Here is a 20,821-nt window from a genome sequence, read left to right as displayed (position 1 = left end):
GCTCCCCCTATAACACAAGTGGGTACATAGCCACATGTCCCGCTGTCCCACCCACCCTAAACAGATTTCCAAATAAATAAAGAGGAACCTTCGCTATATCTTCCCTTAACACAGACACACACAAAAGGAAAGAAAAGAAAACACATTTGGTTGACATATGGGCAAAACCAACACACCGGTCCTTGCTCCTTTTTCCAACCCTAAAGCAGCCAGGGTTTTCGAAGTAAAAATCTGTCGCGTGAACCTCCACTTTCCTGATCCACGACTCCTCTCTGCTCAGCACGTGGCGTGAATTAAACTTTACGCGTTGGCTAAACTTCAGCATTTTGTCTGCCGTTTGTTTACTGAGATCTGGCTATTGCTGGCAGCAACTTTTGCTGATCATTTACTAAACTGAAGGGCAGTCGAGATTTCTTACTCCAATCGCAGCCGCTTTGGATCTTCCAGGAGCCGACTAATTTTAAGCAAAAAAATTCTCCAGCCGACACCCTCGGAACAGGACCGAGGGTAATTAGAACACGAGAATGTACCAGTAAATAATTCAAATGCAGCCTCTTTTGGAAAGACACCAGGCGCTTTGAAAGCGATCCAGGTAAGAGCAGCACTTGACATCCCCCCTCCTTCCCCGTACGTGTCTGTGTGTATTTAGCTGGAGTTATTGGTAAGATGGGTGAAGGGCAGAGCCCACAAATTGCAGGGAAAGCGGCTTGCCTTAGCTGGGCGGGGGGGGGGGGGGTGAGAGAGAAGAGAATAAATCGGGATATGTTCCTGTTGGGAAATATATCTGGTGGAATCAAAAGAGATTACATCCTCTGATCGGCAGGGATTTATCCCAGTTCATATGGTTTTAATCTGCTTTCGCTTCTACCCTTTTATGAGTTTCAGAGAGAGAGAGAGAAAAAATACCTGGTTTATTCTTCTAGATCCGCTGGTAAACCCTCATTTTGAAGGGTTTCTATCCACCCCTCTCTCATTCCCCACCCCTCTTACCTCCCCTGTCCTTCTTCCTCTCCTCCCGGGACTGGTGCTGAGAAAATAAATGCTTACATTTTCCTACAATGAGAAGTCACAGCTTAATGATTCATCAAAAAAACGCCAACCCCCCACCCCGAAACATCTTATTTGGAAATATCCCCTGATCCCTTATTATCTAGGGAGGGGGGCGAGGGCAACATTTCGGGCTGCAAATCCGGACAGCATTTCACATTTCCCTTAAAATTGCAACAGGTACCTTCTCTGGGGCGCGATCTCTGACAGAAGTGAAATGAGCAAACAGCCTCCTTGCCTGAAAGCGTTTTTAAACTGTGGGGGAAGACAAATATACATCAGATGATATTACATATTGTGTGTCTACACACAAACACCAGCCAGGAGTGGGAGAAAATATAAATAATGTGTTGCCATATATATAGATATATCCTAGCCGCTAAACATAATTTTCCTGTTGAAAATAGATTTTTCTTTTTTTTTTAATTGGAAGTTTATTTCACACCCCCATCTTCCCTGGCCCTTTTAAGGGATCGGATCAAATTATATTCTGGTCGGGGAGGAGGGGAGGAAGGGAATGGGGACAGAGCGTGAGGGGAGGGGGAGAATGGATAATAAATCTTATTAAATATATATTTTTTCATAAACTGATTGGCTTGCATTCTAGTGCAGCCCGGCCATAAATCAAGAGGAAAATGTGATGGCTCCACACAGTATTTAGCAAATGAAGAAAGTTGGAGCTGATCTTAAATGGCTTGGATGTGATTGCCAGCCAGGGGCCGGCGCACTTGAGCCTAAGAGCTGCGGAAGAGAGAGAGAGAGGCTCTCCTGCTGGTTGGGTTTGGTTGTGGCAAGCCCCGCAGGATCCTGCCATTTCTTCCACTGACAACACCCCGGGAAGGAGGAGCTTCCCCCGCGCCGCGTAGAAGGCGTCAGAATCCTCAATTTCCAACTTAGCATCTTGGCAGGACCTTTCGCAAAGCCAAAAGCAGATCTCGAAAAAAGCCTCTCGGTCCAAAGGCAAAAAAAAAAAAAAAAAAAAAAGGCAGCCCTGCTAGCTAGCGAGCGGAGCGAGCAGCAGCAGCACAGGGGCGCTCGGCTGCAGCAGCCGAGAACCAGAAGCAAGGTGCTGGGCTGCTGCTGCTGCTGCTAATCCGCCAGCTGCCCCACCTGGCAATAGGGCTTGAAAAAAACAACAAAAAAAAAGTCACCTAGAAAAATCAAAGCGAGCGGCAGCGCCTGGCTATTTTGCTGCCCCCCGTGTATATGTATGTGTTTGGCCATGTCGTATCCTCAGGGTTACTTGTACCAGCCCTCCGCTTCCTTGGCTCTCTACTCGTGCCCGGCTTACAGTACCAGCGTGATTTCGGGACCCAGGACCGATGAACTCGGGCGATCTTCTTCGGGCTCCGCTTTTTCGCCTTATGCCGGATCTACCGCTTTTACCGCCCCTTCTCCGGGTTACAACTCCCACCTCCAGTACGGCACAGACCCGGCAGCTGCCGCCGCCGCCGCCTTCACTTCATACGTGGTAAGAGCAACAATGATCGGCAGAAAGCCCGGCTCGCCAGCCCTCGCTGGAGCAGGGGTGGGTTGGGTTCTGCTGGGGAGCGCTGCAGAGGCCGGGGGAAATGCAACTTGCAACTTCTTTGGTATTTGTCTACACTGGTGCTAGATCAAAAGTGTCTCTGTGGAGGGTGGGGTGCCGGGTTCTAGCAAAGAAGTAGTAGAGGAATAATTCATGCAACTATTGTGTTTTCAATTAAGGGCTTTGCAAGGGGAAGCACACACCAAACAGACAATTAAAAAAAAAACCCTTTGACTAATGTCTTTTTTTTAATGATCTGTGTGGTACCGCTCCTCATTTTTTTTTCAATTGTAAAAAAATAAAATGACTCCAACAGCCCAGCCTCGGAATCAGGCTGATCAACCTATGTAAGTTTCTTCTGCCCAACCTTCATTAGGCTTCCCAAATACTGCAAAGCCGTAATCCCATCACTGCAATCCGATTTGGAAGCATTAATAATAACAACAACAATTGTACGATGTGGCCATGTGCTCCCCCGTTTAATATATTTTCAGCGTAGAAGAAAATGTTTGTTCATTTGGGGGCCCATCTGGGGTATTTTTTATTTTTTATTTTTTTTTAGAAAAAACCAAGTGAGTCTGGTTTTGTTTTTCTTTCTCCCCGAGAACAAGTCTCTGGCTGCAGCGAAAAACCCTGCAGCCCTTTGGAAAAATAACAGTCGCCCATCTCCACTCACCCAGCGTGGGGTTCGGCAGAGTTTAGCAAGAGTTTTCCTGCTTTCTCTTTTCAAGCGAGTGCCTCCATGGCGGAAAAAAACCCGTCCTGGTGCGGCGGTTGTGTGAAAGGTTATGTTCAATTAGACAGTGGGAAAAGCAATTGGTCGCTGCTTAGCACAATAATATGTCAGGGCAGAAATGGATTGTCAGGTTAGCGTTTCTTCACAAGTCAGAAACTTGGCTATTGCTGGGGTGGGGGGTGGGGGGTGAATGAAGAACAATCTCTGCCCTTCGCAGTTCTGTCCTTTGGGCTAACGTGTACAGATGTGATAGAACAGATGTGCTCCGTCGCCTTTGTATGTCTGTTGCATACAGAGACACATGCACCAAAAAAAAAAAAAAGTTCTAGGCCATTTTTCCTTGCTGTTTGAAACAGCTGGGGGAGGGGGGAGCCCAGGCGTGACTGCCCCCCTCTAGGAACAGCCTCTGGGATTTTCCTGTTCTCCGAACTTTAATTGGGGGAGCGAGTAATTGTTGGGGCTCTTTCCCCATTGTGTTGCTCTTGTGGCACTGTTGGTTGTGTTGTGACGGTTGCGCTGCTCCCTGACTAGCGATTTCACTGTCTGCTCTGTGCCCGCTTCCCCCCACCCCCTCTCCAGGGCTCACCCTACGACCACACACCAGGTATGGCAGGTTCCCTGGGGTACCATCCCTACGCGGCGCCCCTGGGCTCCTACCCCTATGGAGATCCAGCCTACCGAAAAAACGCCACCCGGGATGCCACCGCCACCCTGAAGGCCTGGCTGAACGAGCACCGCAAGAACCCCTACCCCACCAAGGGCGAGAAGATCATGCTGGCCATCATCACCAAAATGACCCTCACCCAGGTCTCCACCTGGTTCGCCAACGCCCGCCGGCGGCTCAAGAAGGAGAATAAAATGACCTGGACCCCAAGGAACCGGAGCGAGGACGAGGAAGAAGAGGAGAATATCGACCTCGAGAAAAACGACGAGGATGAGCCCCAGAAGCTGGAAGAAAAGGGCGACCCGGAGGCTCCCGAGACAGGTAGGGGTGGGATTGGGGAGAGGGCGAGCACATCCCAGGGCAGGACCCCAGCGGGGCTGGCGCCTGGGGGGATGGTTCCGGCGTGGCGGTCTCTGCAGCCAGCTGCCTCGGGGGAGCGAGGGGAGATCGCTGCGGGGCAGCGCGGGGTTCTGCCGGGCATGCCCTTGTGGCCTGTTCCCCCCTGCCAGCCCCACTGAGCCGCAGCTCGGAGGCCAGGGCGGAATGTCACCTGCCAGCTGCGGGGAGGTGTGTGCGCGCAGAGGGACAGGGCAGCCCGGGGATGCCCCTTTCCCTCCCTCCCTGCGCCCTCTGCTCCTGGGGGGATGGAGGGGGGAATTGGGCTCAGGATCCGGAGCCCTCGCAAACTTTCTGTCGCCCCCCGCTTTGCACACAGGCGGAGAAGAGCAGAAGGCAGCCCCGGGCTGCGAGCGGCTGCAGGAGCCCCACTCCCCGGCGGGCCAGGAGGCCGAGGGCGGCCTGAGTGACTCGGATTGTAAAGCGCCTCCGGAGGAGAGGCTGGAGGGGAGGCCGGGCCCCCCCAAAGCGGCCGGCCCTGCGGCCTTGGTGCAGTGCCCGGCCAGCCGGATCCTGCAGCAGGCGGCGGGCGGCGAGGAGCACCAGTACCGGCCCCCTTCGGCAGCCGCCGCCGCCGCCCCTCACCCGGGAGAGTTGCACCCCATCGCCCCCTCCAGCAACAGCACGTCGGTGATCCACTCGCCGCAGCAGGCTGCCCTCGCCAAACCCAAACTCTGGTCCCTGGCCGAGATCGCCACCTCCGCGGACAAATCGAAAGAGAGCAGCAGCGAGGTGTCTCCGGGAGCGGGGCCGACCCAGGGCCCTCCCTTGGCCGGGAGCAGCACCTCGCAGTCCCCGTCGCGGTCCCCCTCCTCCCAGTGCCCTTTTCCTAACAGCGCCGTCCTCTCCCGGCCCCTTTACTACGCGTCTCCGTTTTATCCCGGGTACACGAACTACAGCACCTTTGGGCACCTTCACAGCCACGCTGGCACCAGCCCGGCAGCCGGACCCCCCGGCAGCCATTTCAATGGATTAAACCAGACTATTTTAAACAGAGCAGAAACCTTGGCTAAAGAAACTAAAATGATCAGAAGCCAATCCCAAGTAGATCTTTGCAAAGACTCACCTTACGAACTGAAGAAAGGTATGTCCAACATTTAATATTGGCTTCTTCTCCGATAACTCCCCTTGGGACTTTGGTTTTTTTTTAATTTATTTAATGCTTTGGCAGTTATTTTTCCACTACCAAGAGAAAAACAAAACAAACAAACAAACAAAATCAAAGACACACTCCTAGTCAAAAGTTTATAATTCATAGGAAATGGCTGAGTATAAAAGAACTCAGAAATGTCTTAATCAACTGAAAACAAAACAAAAATTACACACAAAAGGAGAAAGATTTGTATTAAATCTTATTCTGTATATTTAATGTAGCTTTTTGTATTTAAATTGATAATACGGTATCTTTGAAGTAACTTATGAAACCAAGACACCTGTACAGGCATTAATGTTGTTTTTTCCGTAATATAAATATATACATTTGTGTCTTTTCCCGAATTGTTTCATAGTTTTAAAATATATATATATATATATTATATACACACAAGTTTATTTTAATTTTTTTGCCGCCTATTGATTTTTTCCCCCTTGGGTGTGAGCTAAAGTATAATAAATTAATAAAGGAATAGGTTATACTTATTAGATTTAAAAAAAACCTGCAGTCGCCATTGTTAAATGCAAATATTTTAATTAAAAGAAGATTTTAACCGAATCAAACGCACTTGTTTTTGCACCGAGAAAATACATACATAACTGGTGACAAAAATAACTTTTGAAATGCTCGTTTGTTTAAATGTGGGTTTTAATTTAGAACATTAAATACCTGAAACTGATTTTCAAAGTGAGAGAGGATGTCTAAATGTGCGGATCTTTAACAAGAGCGCCTACTTGTTGTGGTAATTTAGGCTAATTTGAGGGGAGAAATAGTCCAAGAATGAAAGGATGGCATAGGAGATAAAATGAAGACGAGATGTATTTATGAGTAAGAGATTAAATAAGGATATATATAAAAATACAGAATAGAAACACCAAATCGAAGTACAGTACCAGCTTTTAACCTAATTACTTCCAATCAGTGTCGTGTTTTATGCAAAGTAATCAGCTGGTGAACTTTGCTAATGAGTTCGATTTTATGCCAGATTTAGCCCTTATTACTATTTCAAAGGTGCTGCAAAGTTATTAAGAAGAGAGCCAGGGAATACACATTAAGATATACACTAGGGGAAAGATTCCCCCTCCAACTCATCCCCCCCCCTCCGAATTTTGCATTGATATATTTGGTTAATTTGATTAAATTAGTGCTTCATCGCCGCTGCATATTGCAAGCATTGATAGGATTTGTAAATCTGTCTGTCCGGAGATTACCATATATAAACGGAGGTTGAGGGTCGGATTGGAATGTTTCCCCACATTCACAGGTAGGTGTCACACTTGTCCTGAATTTCAAACCTACCCACTTTGAAACTGGTGCTAAAAAAAAAGGGGGGGGGGATGGAAGAGAGAGAATCAAAACGTAATCAAGGAGCCTTCAAATACACAATTCCACTATACTATACGACTCGAAAACAAAGGAAGATAGATCTCAACTTTACTAGATACAAATTGGGCCAGGAAAGTTTAATGCTCTGTTTAGCAGATCAGTTTAGCAAACTGGTAACATTTAACAGTTTAGGAATTTTGTCATCTCTCTTTTGTAAATTAAAAAAAGAAGCAATTTTAACCATTTAAAAAAATCTGTTTTTCTATCACTTTAAAACCAAAGTAAAAAAGGAAATCCATAGTCAAATTAGATATTCTACATTAATTGAAGCCTGCACTTCAAACTACCTCCCATGGGTATTTCAGGTTCTCAAATCTTGACTTTCCCTGCCTTTGCAATTAACTAAGCAGTGTGTTTTATTCCAGAGCAAATTTTCTAATGTTCAAAAACTGTTACACCACAAAGCTATAGCAACAAATTTGCTCTATTCACATCGGATTTTCTGGGTGTCAATTGTATTCGAACATATCAGTGACATTAATTTGACTGGGGTATATCTGGTACCACTTAAACAAGAGTACTGAAACACCCATTTATTTTTTAAATTATTTTTTGTTTTTGTTTTTTACAAGCCAGATAATTATTTTGTAATCGCTTCAACTTTGTCAGAGCTATTTATTAGCTGTAACAGGTTTATTCATGCATATTTACATTTTATGGGATATTAAATAGTAGTTTGTATATTATGTTTTAAAAATACAGTAAATGTTCACTTGCTATACCATCTTTGTCGATAATCTGGTTTAAAGTCAAAATTGTTTCAAGCTGAAAGTGTAAATAATCAAATATTCATGGGATAATAGTATGTTATTTTGTCACTTTATAAATTATAAATGAATTTTTTAAAAAAAAATATTGAATTCCACAATCGGATCATTTATTTACATTGGTGAAAAAATTATACTGAGCTGCTTTTTGGGTGATGGGGAGGGGATTGAGACTAAATCAAATTTATTTAACTCACTTGCCTTGTTTAAATTAGGAGAAAGTTTGGCTAGTTCTGGTAAACGAACTGCAAAACAGTGACATCAGTTCGTGGCATCAGATTGCCTTTTTTAAAAAATCACTTAGTATTTTATAAAGCCTAATCTCTCGGAGCCCTCTTATTAAAGATGGAGAGGGTAGTTTGTTGAACCCTACGTTAAAACGTCCAAAGTCATTGGAATAGGAAAGTTGATAATCCCACACAACGGTGCTTTAGAGACAGCAGGTTATACAGTTAAACAAGCATTCCTAAAATTAAACTTTTGTACTTAGTCATTTAGCGATGGATTTTGTTTTACCTTCCACTATATACACCTTTCTCCCAGATGCTCTTTCTACCCCTGAAAAACTACTTTGGGAATAAGTTTAGGAACCTCGTTTGTTTAAAAAACCAAGTCCCTTATAAGAAGGCGTATTTTGAATAGGTCTATTAGCAATCTCAATAGGGTTTTCGTTTGATGTATAAATTCCTAAGGGAACTAATCCAATTCCTCTAGATTGCAGCTATTCAGTTTGTCGCCTGGTTGTACCTAGTTCAGTCTTAACTATGATTGTAGATTTAATAAAAATAGTTCTGAGCTTCCCTCATCCCTCTCCTGTATGAAATCTTAGATGTAATTGTTTGGTCTTAATGTCAGCATAATGTTATTTTTCTAATTAAAGGAGCATTTTTTCCTTTTTTAAAAAAAAAAAAAAGAAAGAAAAGCAGCGTTCATCTATTTTTGACAAGTTGAGATGACCTCTCAATTTTGCAACTCCGATGTTACTTTTATGCAGTCTCTTTAAATTGAAATATCTTACTTAGGGTCAACTTCTTCACAGACTGTTGGCCCAGAGTGCGGTGATTAATATCTAAAAATCCATCAATGACTTTTGAAATATCTGACTGTTTATAAATATCACCGTTATAACGTAACATGATTATTTACATAAGGCTGGTATATACAGCCATATACATACTGTATGCATACGAGTCTGACTGTATTTTTGTTATGATAAACACAAATTAGGTTTAACTATTTTGCTGCAGATATTTAAGACGAGGTTTTATTTTCTTGCTGCAGAGTATTTAAGTAAATGGTTTAAATGCAGAGTAGATGAGAAACTAGGAGTGACAATAAGGGTTCTCTCAAGACTGGTTTCAGGGTGGTTTTAAAAAAAATACGTATGTATGTTTAAATACAGTCAATAGAAGGCAGTTCACTCAATATTTTGAGGGGGTTCCCTGACAGATTTCTCAAACTGAATGATTTGCTAGGAAAGCTTGGCCTTTTCTCCAACCTGCATCTCTCTGGTTTTGCTCGGAAATGTCAGTGTTGTCACGGAATCGGTATAATATAGACACAACAATGCAACTCTTGAGCCACCTCTGCCAAGTGCGGTGACTGGCCCAGTGAAAGGGGCATACGATGGAGGTTTGGTGGTGACTTGTATTATTAAAGCAGCCATTGGCAGAGAGCATTTTCTTCAAAGCTAAATCACATTACGATGCTGTATCATTGTAATCGTTAATTGTGCTACCTTTATAGGTTCAGGTGAATCTAACACGTGTATGTAGGTCCACCCAAATCCTTCACGTCTCTTTGACAACAAGGATACAAACACATTTAAAATGCTACGGGGTTTTTAAATAATAAAACCTAATACCGATATCCTGACATTTTAAAATTCGAGACCAGTCCACGCATTTTCAGTCGTTCACGCAGCCAGTTCCTGGTGCTGGCATGGTGCAGAAAAAAACGATCTTCTCATTCCAGCCCAATTAAGAGTGCCCAGAAAGGTGGCCAGCAGAATGGCCCGTCAGCCAGTTTCTGAGTGGGCGTTGCAGGTTTCCTGGGGGTAGGGTAGGGCTGGAGGAAGGGGCAGTTGTGTCCGAGCTGCTGTTGGGGGCTATTGTGAGGAAGCCGAGGGGGTTAAGGCGTCCCCTAGCCTGCAGAAACAGGGTGTTAACATGTTAATAATCTACCAGGAATCTTGCTCTCAGATGCTTCCCTTTACTGCCTCTGTGCTTGCGCGTTCCCGTGTTCTCTCACAGCCATGGGTCCAGCTAGGGGTGAGGGAAAAGCCGTTTGGCTGGAAGAAGGGATGCGGTTTTATACTCAGCTATAGGACCCAGGCTGATTAGGCGATTGGGATGTGGGTTTGATAGCGCTGTTGCGTGTGAAACACGCCTAGAACACGGAGCACTCTTCAGTATCACGCTGCTGGCCAGGTAAAAGCACGTCAAACAGCAACTCGGAGATGCTGCCAACTCTCGGGGAAACTTAAAAAAGATTCGCTCTTAATTCCCATTAGAACCAGATTTCCCCATCCTCATCCCTCCCGCTCTCCGTGGCGTCGGTTCCTTCGTCTGCGGCGCAAGGCCAGGGGCGAGAAGGTTAAACTGGGCGAGATCTCCCGCAGGAGCGACTTAAGTTCGCCCAACTTTGCCAGAAGTTGGGCTGGGCCCGGTCCGCGTTCCCCTGGGGGCCTGCGGGAATCCAGAACCCCGCGGGGTGCGCACGTGCGGGGCCTGGCGAGGAAGGACTCCGCTGTCTGCGGACGGAGACAGAGCCGCTCGGAGCCCGATCCTGCTCTCCCCGCGATCCGTGGCCACACTCCCATCAGCTCCAACGGGAGCCGGATCCAGTCCGCTGGCTCGTGCGACTCCCCCATTGTAGGCAAGGGCCCCGCTGCCCCTCCCCCGGGACAGGCACACTGGTCGCTGTAAGGGCAGGGCACCCGCACACGGGCGGGCACCCACTCAGGGAGTGAGTGGGTGAAGCCATCCCAGAGACTGGGGCACTACTTGGGCCTGACTTCCCCAGTCCTCAGCTGCAGGACGCTAGGAACTGAATCAGCCGAGACCTTACGCAGAATAAAAAGGAGTGCACTGATGTGCAGGTGAACCCAGGAAGGTCAGAGGTGTTAAAAGCGGTTGGTAAAGTAGCGTCGCTGCGGCTCCTTTCTGCTTTTGACTGGGGGGGGGGGGCGCAGGGGGAGAAACTCCCCTAGAAATGCAGCGTTCTAGGTCCGCTCCAGGGGGAACAGAAAGTTCGCTGTGATTTTTAAACTCGCCTAACCCGTTCCCTTTGTGTGTGTGTGTGTCAGACAGCCCTAGGCTCCAACGAGAGGGGCTTTCCCATCTGGCAGCTGTCCTCCGCAAGGGGGGAGGGGCGTGTCTGCCCCTCACCCTAAAGCATATTTGCAAATGAACACGGCGTCCAAAGCAGAGGAGCTGCTCACCTGTTCGAGCTTAGCGAGCCTCCCCCCGCCTGTCGAAAGCAAAGTACCCCCCCAGCGTGGGATCCAGAGCACCCTGGAGTTCGCGTTCACTGAACACACTATCGGAACCATAATCAGGAAGCGTCTGGGCGCGGCCACGAAAGGCCTGGTCAATAACACTAAGCCATAATGGGACCTCAGTCGCCGTATTTTTCCCCACAGCAAATACTTGTTAAGTCCATTAGGAAACTTAACAATAACAAAACCCGGGGATGGAGGATGCATCTATTCTTGCTGAGAGGACCTGGATGGAAAAGATCCAAGGCTACCGCACCCCAGAGTCAGCTGGGATTGAAATGTTCCTTTTCCCTCCCCAAAATAAAGTTCAGCTCTTCAGTGAGAGTCACTGACAGACTCCGATTATCCCGCAGCCTGCTGGTTCCTCCCACGTTTGAAATAGAAAACAAAGCCTAATTCCGATCCGCAGCACACTGTACCGCGTTTACATACATTTCAATTGTCTCTATTAACCATCTAGACTGTCCTTGCCATCTAGCATACCGAATACTACTCGGAGAGCGAGCACAGTAACAGCATCTAGCTTTCTGTTGGAAGGCATGTTTTGATATAATTGGCTTAACAGTATTTTTTTACCCCTTCCCTTCCTCTAGTAAGATGATCTAAACAGAATATTTTCTAGTCATGCCTAGGAACGACTTCCAAGCTCTTCCAGAGCAAGGAAATGCACTTGGTCAGCAGGTTTAAAAGGCGATTGCAAATACATTTAGCCTTCGTTTCGGAAGCAAAGGAATCATTGTTTAAAACGGATTCCCCGCCTCTCCCCAAATCTGGCCAGTATGAATGTTTAAAAAAAAAACCACACAACCGACAACCCACAAACCCCATAAGAATCGGCTTGATAGAAGATAGGCTGCAAAAAAAAAAAAAAAAAGGAGTTTACATAGGTCAAAAAGGTAGAGTAGCTCAAACGAGACGCTGTAAACGGCAGCCAGACACCCAATCCCACAACTCAATCAGCTGATTGCGGATAGCTTGGCTATTTAATCATACAGCTCGGTTCTGTTGACAAACAGAGCGCTGTGCTGTTAATTATTGTTATTACGCAGATGTAGAAGTCAGGTTTCTTACGTCCGGCTTTGCATTAACCAAATCACTAGAGAAACATACTCGAGCCAGCCTGGTCTCTAGCGCGGAATCGAATTCAGCACAGAAAGTGTAAAGAGACCTCCTCCCCTCCCCTTTCCCCTTTTTATATGACTTGCTTAGATTATTAGCAAGGACATCTGTGGCTGGCAGTGGAACAAGTGTTACCAAAAACAGAACCGTCTGTTTTTCCAAATGAGCAATATGTTAATGCCTCATCCCCCCCTCTGGTTTCTTTAAAACCTGGCACAAATACATCAATAGCGGAGAATAAGGAGCCTTTGCAGAGAACAAGTGGCAGTTTTGAATTTACCTTTTGTGTGTGCCTTAGATGCACTCTTGAGGCATTTTTCGCCCTCTCTCCCACAGAAAAAGAGCGTTAATCTGCCCTATCTTGGGACCCAAAAGAATTGGAGTGGAGTAGATATTCACTGAAATCACATAGGGGAATAAGGGTCTTGCTTTATTGAATCATCAAATCCCAGGAATGAAGCTTTTAATTAATTATGGGTGCTAAAAATTCAGGCCAGCTGTTTCTTTTTACTTGGCTCCGACAAAGACAAAGTCTATGCTGAGATCTTCTAAATCACATTCACTATAAATCATCCCCCCTCCATGATACTTCTAGCCACGAAATGAACCTGTAACTGACAGATGGGTTATTGTCCCCCTGCATTCCTCTACCCTGTACCTAGCCAGGATTTTTAAAAATAATTTGTCCAAGCAAGTTCTTGACTATTAATGAGCCGGCAATGCCCTCTCTCCCGTCGCTTTTTAAAAAATCTGCTTTACAAATATTTATGAATAAATCCTTGTCTGGGTGAAGTGGGAGAGGGCAATTACAGCCGACTGCTACTTTAAATAGATTGTGAGAGAAACTTAACCATAAAAACAAACAAAAGTAACAAAAATAAACAACCCAGCCCGGGGTTTTCCTAAATCTCAGAGTTCTGCTCGTGGGTAAAGGCTGCACAGGATTCTTGCAGCTGTTTGAGGGTTCATAAGAAAGCTGCTGCCCAGTAACAAAATCCTTGCCTCAAACCAGACAGCTCCTATTAATAAGCGCTGCATTTTACTATCTAACACACACTCTGCGCGATGTCTCCTTCCCCTGCTCACGCTTCTGGTTTTTGAGAGCGCCAGCTGCCCTCTGGTTTAAAGGGATCCGTTCTGCAGCCACGTGGGGCCCGATCCTGCAGAGGCTTACCCCGGGGAGGGCTGCAGAATCGGTCTCGTGCAATACACGACAGAGCGAAGATTGAGCACGGTACGGATTTATTTCTGTGTAGCAGAACAGAACGAAATCCGTGCCTAGAGATGCACTTTGAACGCGCTGCCAACCCTTAATACCCAGGCCACTGTCACCCAGCAGCAGGATTCAAGAAGAAAAAGTTAGCGCAGCACCAGACTGTAACCCCACCCCATACCCAACTCGTTTGGTTGAATCAGCGAGAGAAATTCGATTCAGCTTTACAGACATCATCTATTTGCATCGAGTCATTTAGTACTAACTGGGGGGGGGGGGGGTAGATGTCCTGATTTTATAGGGACAGTCCTGATTTTGGGTCTTTTTCCTATATAGCCTCCTAGTACCCCCCACTCCCTCCCCCGATTTTTCACACTTGTTCTTTGGTCACTGGGGATTTCCCACCTCGCTCGAATGTATTTGGTTCCAATAGTTTGATTACGTTATTCACGACTTTTACCCTATTTAAGTTACCTTATTCAATAGTTACTTACGTTATTTCACAGGACACTGCTCTATGCATTTGCTGGCAAAAACAGGCGCAACGTTTCTTTCAAACCTGCTGTTGCTCCTCCCTGTGTTACAGTGTATAAGGCACCGGGAATAGGCTCTGATCCTTTCGGACCCAGCATTCCCCATGCTCGCAGGGACTAGTGTTGAATGCTAAAGGAACGCAGGATCAGGCCCAGACGACGCAGTCCTGAAGTCATGGAAGTCCTTGCCAGCTTCCAGGGGAGCAGGATTGGGACCAGAGTTTCTAAAGCAGTGCTCGGTTCGAACCACCGAGATTCCACCGGGGGGAGGGGGGGTTCGCAAGGGTCTCAAAACGCGCTACAACACTAACCAACCTATTGTTTGTTTGTTTGGAAGAGGAAACTGGACTCGGGGTCTTGGAAAGAGTTTCCAACCCATAACTACCAGCAACCAGCGTTTTGAACTAATTTGTTAGCGAGCCCGATCTATCAGATGGTTTATCTCATTCTGATTTTAGATACAGTGTTTTAAAACATTCTGGAGACAATTAGCTGATTTTTGTAACGTATATATTATACGTATTAGTTTGGCCTACAGGTATATTGCCACCCCCAGAAAATACTCCAGGAAACAGCATCACTTGGCTGTAGATAGTTTCTTTGAGGGTGGTGGATTTGTTTAATTGTCTTAATTGCCTCAGATGAAAGCAATCTGTATTATTTTTTACGGTTAGTTTACAGAAACACGTAAGAGAGGCAGCCAAATGATTATTTAACTGAGTTTTCAGTGCTTACGTTCAAAATGTACAACGCTTCTACAAACAGGCTGAGAACCGAATTACAAATTGTACGCCTTTTGGTGGCACCAATTTAAGGAAGCTATTCCTTCCTTTGTTTTCTGTTGGCTAACTCTTCTTCCGTACTCACCCCCCCTTTTTTTTTTTAAAAAAAGAGAGCAGGTTTGGTGTATTTCCAGTGGCAGAACCATGTGTAAGCGAGCAAGACAAGTACAGATCCAGACTTAATGTTCTGTACGTTGACTCCATCGATTTAAAATAAATAAAACCCTTGTGTTTGGAAAGCCGTCAGTGTTTTTTGACTGACAGTAAACCTCATGCCAAGGAACTCTAGTGGTTTGATAGACTACTTGTAAAAGCTTCAGAAATCAGTTCGCCCCCAAATACCAGAAAATAAATGTCCTCACCACACTGTTACTCATCTGTTATAATTAGAGCATGTTGGAACTTGCAAAGAGTGTTCTGAGAACAGGTCTGCTTGGTTGATGCAGGCTATTGTGGAATAATCCTCTCTCTTCTTCTCTTGTGTCGGTTTCTGTAGACTTATGAAAAAGGTGTTTTGGTTAACGAGCATCTTTGCAGACACCGTTTGCTGACTTTCACCTGTTCCACGGTATTACTTTTAAATCTCCTTGGCCTCCCACCTTCACTTCAGGGGATTCTAAAGTCACCCTTATTTAACATGAGCTGGGATATTTTGTCCAGAAACCTCTCTCAATGAAATTAACTTATTTGCTTAAAGCAAACTACAGAACTCCCCACACTCGTGCTTGATGGATACAACTTTAAATGTGCACTTATTTAATTGGATCAGGTCCCAAGATAAAAGAGATAAACGGGCTCCCAGTTTGCCAAGTTATTTTCAGAGGCATGCAGTGATGTGTGGAAGGAAAGTTAATGGAGAGGAGAGGAGAAGAGACACACTGTACTTAAAATACCTTGGGTCTAGACGAGTGGAGAGGACGCCTAGCCTTTACCACTTTTGAGCAGAGTAATTATTTGCCGCTTATTAGGACAAGTGGTGTTTGGAGAAGGGGAATCAGCAACACCCTTTGTTAAAGTATTGGAACTTAGCACCTTGCACGTGGTCACTCGCTTCCCTACAGCTCTAGCTGAGCGTTCTATTGATACTGAATCACTAAACCCTGCGGTTTTTCTAATAGAATAATTGCTCCAGGCAATTAGTCTACCTTAGCCTAGGTGGGGAAGGGATTTGCTTCAACAGGCAATTAATACTCACCCCCCTTAAATTGTTCCCCTTTAATTCGGTCTTTCCTTGTTTCTTCTCCGTGTTCTACATCCTTATGCACGAGACATTAACAGACGGTTATTGATACAAACACAGTTTTGGTTGCTAACGGCCTTCCAAAACAAATTCACCGGCTGAATGCCAATGCCTGCATGTTGGCTGGTGACAGCTGATTAGTGAAATGATTTACGGCCAAGTTGTGTGTGTGTGTGTGTGTGTTTTAAATAGGATGATACCGTCAAAGGCAGCAATTTGAAAAGACGATAAGACTGCGCACCCTCCAGGCTTTCCTCTGGAAAGCCACCCAACAAATCTAAACCTACACTACAAATACCTGAAACATTCTAGGAATCAATTGGTCGCAGATTAAATACAGTCTCTGTTACGACTTTCCCGGGTAATCTGTTACTCCTGACAGCAGCAGCCTCTAGATTTATGCAGCCACCCCTCACCTGTCCACCTGGCTCACGCGGAATATATTTCACCGCGCTCCAGCAGTGATATCGCTACCGCTTCCCCAGAACAACGGGGTGAGATGGAGCGCGGGCCCCGCCACGCACAAGGTCATCTGACGTCATTGCAGCGGGAGCCTCAGCCCTGCTTTTTGTTTCAAGACCTTTTTAATGCTCATTAATTGATTAAAAAAGCCCCCCCCCCGTCAGCTCTTCTTCATAAAGAAAGCTTTCGCTCTGCAATAAAGTAAGAGACTTTGATCCCAGATCATCCTCTTAGGCCTTTCCAGCTGAAATCAGCGCAGAAACTATGTGGAGTTATTGTTCGCACTTGCTGCACTTCTGATTCAGAAAGGGCTGATTTATTAGCTTGTCAAGGGAAGCATTGTTCAGGAAGGCAATCAAAAAGCACTTACCTAGCTAAACTAAAATTACTGCCTTTTCAGTGGCTAATTTGTATAACTCCCATGGAGGAACTTGGGAAGTGTTTGATGAGGCATAAAATGATGATTAATGAATTTATTGGCCGGCTGCTCATCAAACAGGAGTAGTATATCTTTCCTCTATTGGACGTGGGGGTCTCATGCTACATGTCTGTGTAAAGCAAGTCCAATATGATCTCCTTTTTAGCCCCCTTTTAACCCACATGACCTGAAGAATATCTCCGTGTAACAGAGGCAGCATCAGGGGACTGCGCAGACAAAGGGCCTGTTTGATAAAATGGTAAATGAGAAATGTGAGGAAAGTTGCTGGAGGGATGGATCTGCTCAGTTTTCGGCTTTTCAATCACTTTGACTACTGAAGTGGGAAGAATGTAGAAACTAGATAAGGTGTGAGAAGGGGGAGGGGGGGAGACAAACCAGTTTTAACTTTCATAAAGTTGGATCGAGCCAAGCAACTTTATTGCTGCTGGAATGAAAGAGCACAGGGAAAGGCGTGGAACTGCTAAGCGCACGCACCGCACTTAGCTCGGCGATGTGGCCTTTGCAGCAAAACACGCCCAGTTTGCGTCCAATATTTAACATTAGATTAGTGCTCCGGTCGGACTCGTCACCAGTGATGCGATCCCATTGACTGCGGTTCTTTTTCTTACGCTGAAATGGCTTCCCCTGAATGGTGCTAGTGCTTGAATGATTATTTGGGGGCACGTGAGCATGTTCTCCTTCCGAAGAGTTAGGAGGAGCTATAAACACCTTAAGTACCTATGAAAGTGCAAATCACCCGCGATTCCGTTTTTCTAAATGCCCGTGGCTGCATAAAGGAACAGCTGCCATACTTACTGCTGCGATCACAACGCATCAGTTAAAATACTATTTTCCCCAATAGCTCCTAGAGATTGAGCTTTCTTTGCGCGCTGGAGTTAAACATCTTGCCAAGTGTGAGAACACATTTACCCCTCACGTCTGCTTTTCACTAGTACCGAGGGTCTCCAAAGGAAGATAACATGGGGGCGTATCTGTTTTGCAGAATTCCTGATGATTTTGCTAAAATAACATGGGACATTTTAGCCTCTGATGAAGTTCGGAGAAGTAGGTAACTAGAGTACAAAAGGGCTTGGAGATCACAGCAGCATTGGGGGGGGGGTTAGTGCCCCCCCCCCTTTTAGCCTTTCCTTTCCTCCCCCCCACTCTCCAGCCCGAGCCCATGGACTGTGATGTGATCCATGGACGCGATTCGGAAAGGAAAAGGCCCCTGCCCATGCTCTCACCTATCTGTCCTGATGAGCGGCCCCCGTTCTTCTCCTTGCCTATGAGCACGTGATCATTACCTGTTAGGTTCGCTCCCTCTGGGGCACCTGGCATTGGCCACTGGTGGCAGACAGGATACTGGGCTGGGTGGACCTTTGGTCTGACCCAGTATGGCCATTCTTATGTTCACCACTGCCTTGGGCTAGGCATCAGAGGACCCTCTTCTAGTGGTCTCTCTGCTTCAGGATCAATCTAGTGGGAGGGAGCCTGCCTCTCAGCATGCTATTGTCTAAAGCCATTGTACCGAATTTGTTGCCTGAACCTGGAGACAGGGGGGAAAAAACTCCTGTCGATGTCAATGGGCTTTGGGATCAGCCCCCTCCCAGCGAAGGGGATGCGCATTTGGGGGCGATTTGTCTGGAATCTGGAGTCTGCCTGTGACATAACGAACCAGGCACTCACCTGATGTTTAAAAGAGCAGAAAACATGTATTTTAACGCTGGCAAATTGGCTGCTTGTCCCTTGTCTGCGACATTTTTAGCTAAAATTATCCCCTGGGAAATAAAAGTTTATAAACACGTTCAAATAACACCCCTGACACAAACCTCCCATCAGCATACAGCTCAACAAGTTTTATCTTCAAGTCCTTGACCTGTGACTGCTTTTACAAATGCTCTCTGTTCATTAGCAATTTCAGGTCACGTTCAGTACCTGTGTCACCAGCACATAGTGCAGCTGTAAAATATACATATTGAATACCAGCTGCAATACTATAGTGGCTTATTTCCCGCCCCGCCCCTCCCATCCGCCAAAGCAACAAGATTTTACACTCCGATGAAAAAAGACGTACCTATATCTGCATAATTACGGCAATATTGTAGGTCTTTAGTGCAACTGACCTAAAAGGCTGACTTATATGATTAAATATGTATTGCTAAAAGTTACCAAGCTGCATAGTGTGCACAGCATTAGACAATGACAGTTTTGGGGCGTAATTGCTTTAATGTGGGCAATTAAGACTAAGTGCATGCGATTTTAGTGTCTGCCCTACATTCCTCTGAATGATTACAATGATCAATACACATGATTTGTAAGTCGCTTCCTATTGATCGAATGGTAAAATGTTTGACCTTCCTTTGAGGAAGTAATTTGCTAAATTATGACACCACGTAAAGTCTTTCTTAGTTCAGAGGTGAGGGGTAATGGTGCACAGGGAAAAGGAAAAAAAAACACTTTTCTTTTGCCTGAAAGTAGGACTAAATAATATTTCTGCCAATCTTCTGACTTCTCCTTTGTAGCAGCGAGCCCATTAATTTTGTCTTTGAAACCAACAGTGGAAAAATTACATTGAAAACTTTATTTTTCTTTACTTTCGAAAACTTTCTCAAATGAACTACATCCATTTACGCTTTCTTGCCAAAGCACTGAGGATCCAAGCTTGATAGTTCTTGACCATGTGAAATGTAGGCTGTTTGAGTGGTAATGGGATAAAGTGTGCCAAGGCAGAGCTAGGAAAACAGAGCATTTTGCCATTGCTAAGAGCTGTAATTATATATATTTATGTATGAAATATCAGTACTTCTCAGGTTCTTCACCACAGCTCTTTTTGATTTGTATCATCAATGCAGGATAGGCTTTAGCAGATCACATTATCATGTAGTAAAAGCTGTTCTTACAGAAAAATAAGAAAAGTACTATACATAAAGGCTCCATGAGTGAATGTTTAATAGACGAAGGTAGATCAATTTTGATTTGAGCTCTGTGAAGACTTTGATTTACAAAGCTGACTTCAGGGAGTGGAGCCAGTGTGTGACCAGAAAGACGAAACACCCTCTGAGAAGCTACAGTACATTTGCAATGATTTACACCTTCAGAAAAGGGTTTTGGAACAAACTTGCATATTCCTACATGGTGAGATGCAAAGGGAAGATGAGGCATCTCACATCATATAGCTGGGCAGAAATCAAACCATGATAATTCACTACATTTCCAAAACAGAAGTCTTCCTTTAAAAAGTCAAAAACTTAAAATATGAAGTCTGTGCTGGGAAAACAAGCCTCATTTCCCAACTGGGAGACATTCAGAAAGACACTGTGAAAACTCTAACAAAACCCAAACACCTGGGAACCCGTCATTTTCCTTTTGCATGGCTTTTTTTTTAAAATGCATGTAGTTTTCTTGCAAATCAGGGTGAGACTCTGCCCTTGGATGTAGTTCACTTTCTATCCTAAACGACAGGTCTCCAGTCACATAACAATGTGAAAAACTGATTGACTACGGATAGTTTAGTTGATCTATATGCATTCCATATCTTAGTAATAATGGCATTTATATGCTATCCTACATACAAAGTCATGAAACACACATGTGACGTATAAATGCATCTTTCCAAGTTCCTTTGAGTGTGCACATCATGGAGAATGCAGGACTCCAACAATTGCCAAACACATGAGCAATGGTTCAGTAGGACCCATTGTAATCAGCCACGAGCTCGTGAAAGAACTTAAGAATGAAGTAGCTGAGTTGCTTACAAAAATATTCACTCAAAATCTGTCACTAAACCAAAGGATGGGAGGGTATCAAGCATTGTACCTATTTTACTTAATCTCAGATACACCCCATCTCCCGCCCCCTGGGAATAACAGACTAGTGAG

The 20,821-nt window shown here is 45.2% G+C and overlaps 1 protein-coding gene and 1 long non-coding RNA gene across 2 annotated transcripts; one reads left to right on the top strand and one right to left on the bottom strand.

Moving 5' to 3' along the window:
• The first annotated feature begins 2,032 nt into the window (after window positions 1-2,032).
• Window positions 2,033-5,808, top strand: IRX5 (iroquois homeobox 5). The gene is made up of 3 exons (XM_039503874.1): window positions 2,033-2,518; window positions 3,891-4,296; window positions 4,691-5,808. Exons 1-3 carry the CDS (start codon window positions 2,258-2,260, stop codon window positions 5,470-5,472), a joined length of 1,449 nt encoding a protein of 482 aa, XP_039359808.1. The 5' UTR covers window positions 2,033-2,257; the 3' UTR covers window positions 5,473-5,808.
• A 3,026-nt stretch (window positions 5,809-8,834) lies between these two features.
• LOC120384812 lies at window positions 8,835-16,642 on the bottom strand. The gene is made up of 4 exons (XR_005589123.1): window positions 16,480-16,642; window positions 16,019-16,079; window positions 15,186-15,320; window positions 8,835-9,824 (listed from the first exon to the last, which is right to left on the bottom strand). It is a non-coding gene; the product is annotated as an uncharacterized LOC120384812 (long non-coding RNA).
• Between the last annotated feature and the right edge of the window lie 4,179 nt (window positions 16,643-20,821).

Source organism: Mauremys reevesii, linkage group 16 (assembly GCF_016161935.1).
Source record: "Mauremys reevesii isolate NIE-2019 linkage group 16, ASM1616193v1, whole genome shotgun sequence".
NCBI lineage: Eukaryota > Metazoa > Chordata > Testudines > Geoemydidae > Mauremys > Mauremys reevesii.
The sequence above is the reverse complement of the archived record's forward strand: the minus strand, read 5'-3'. Positions and strand labels throughout refer to the sequence as shown.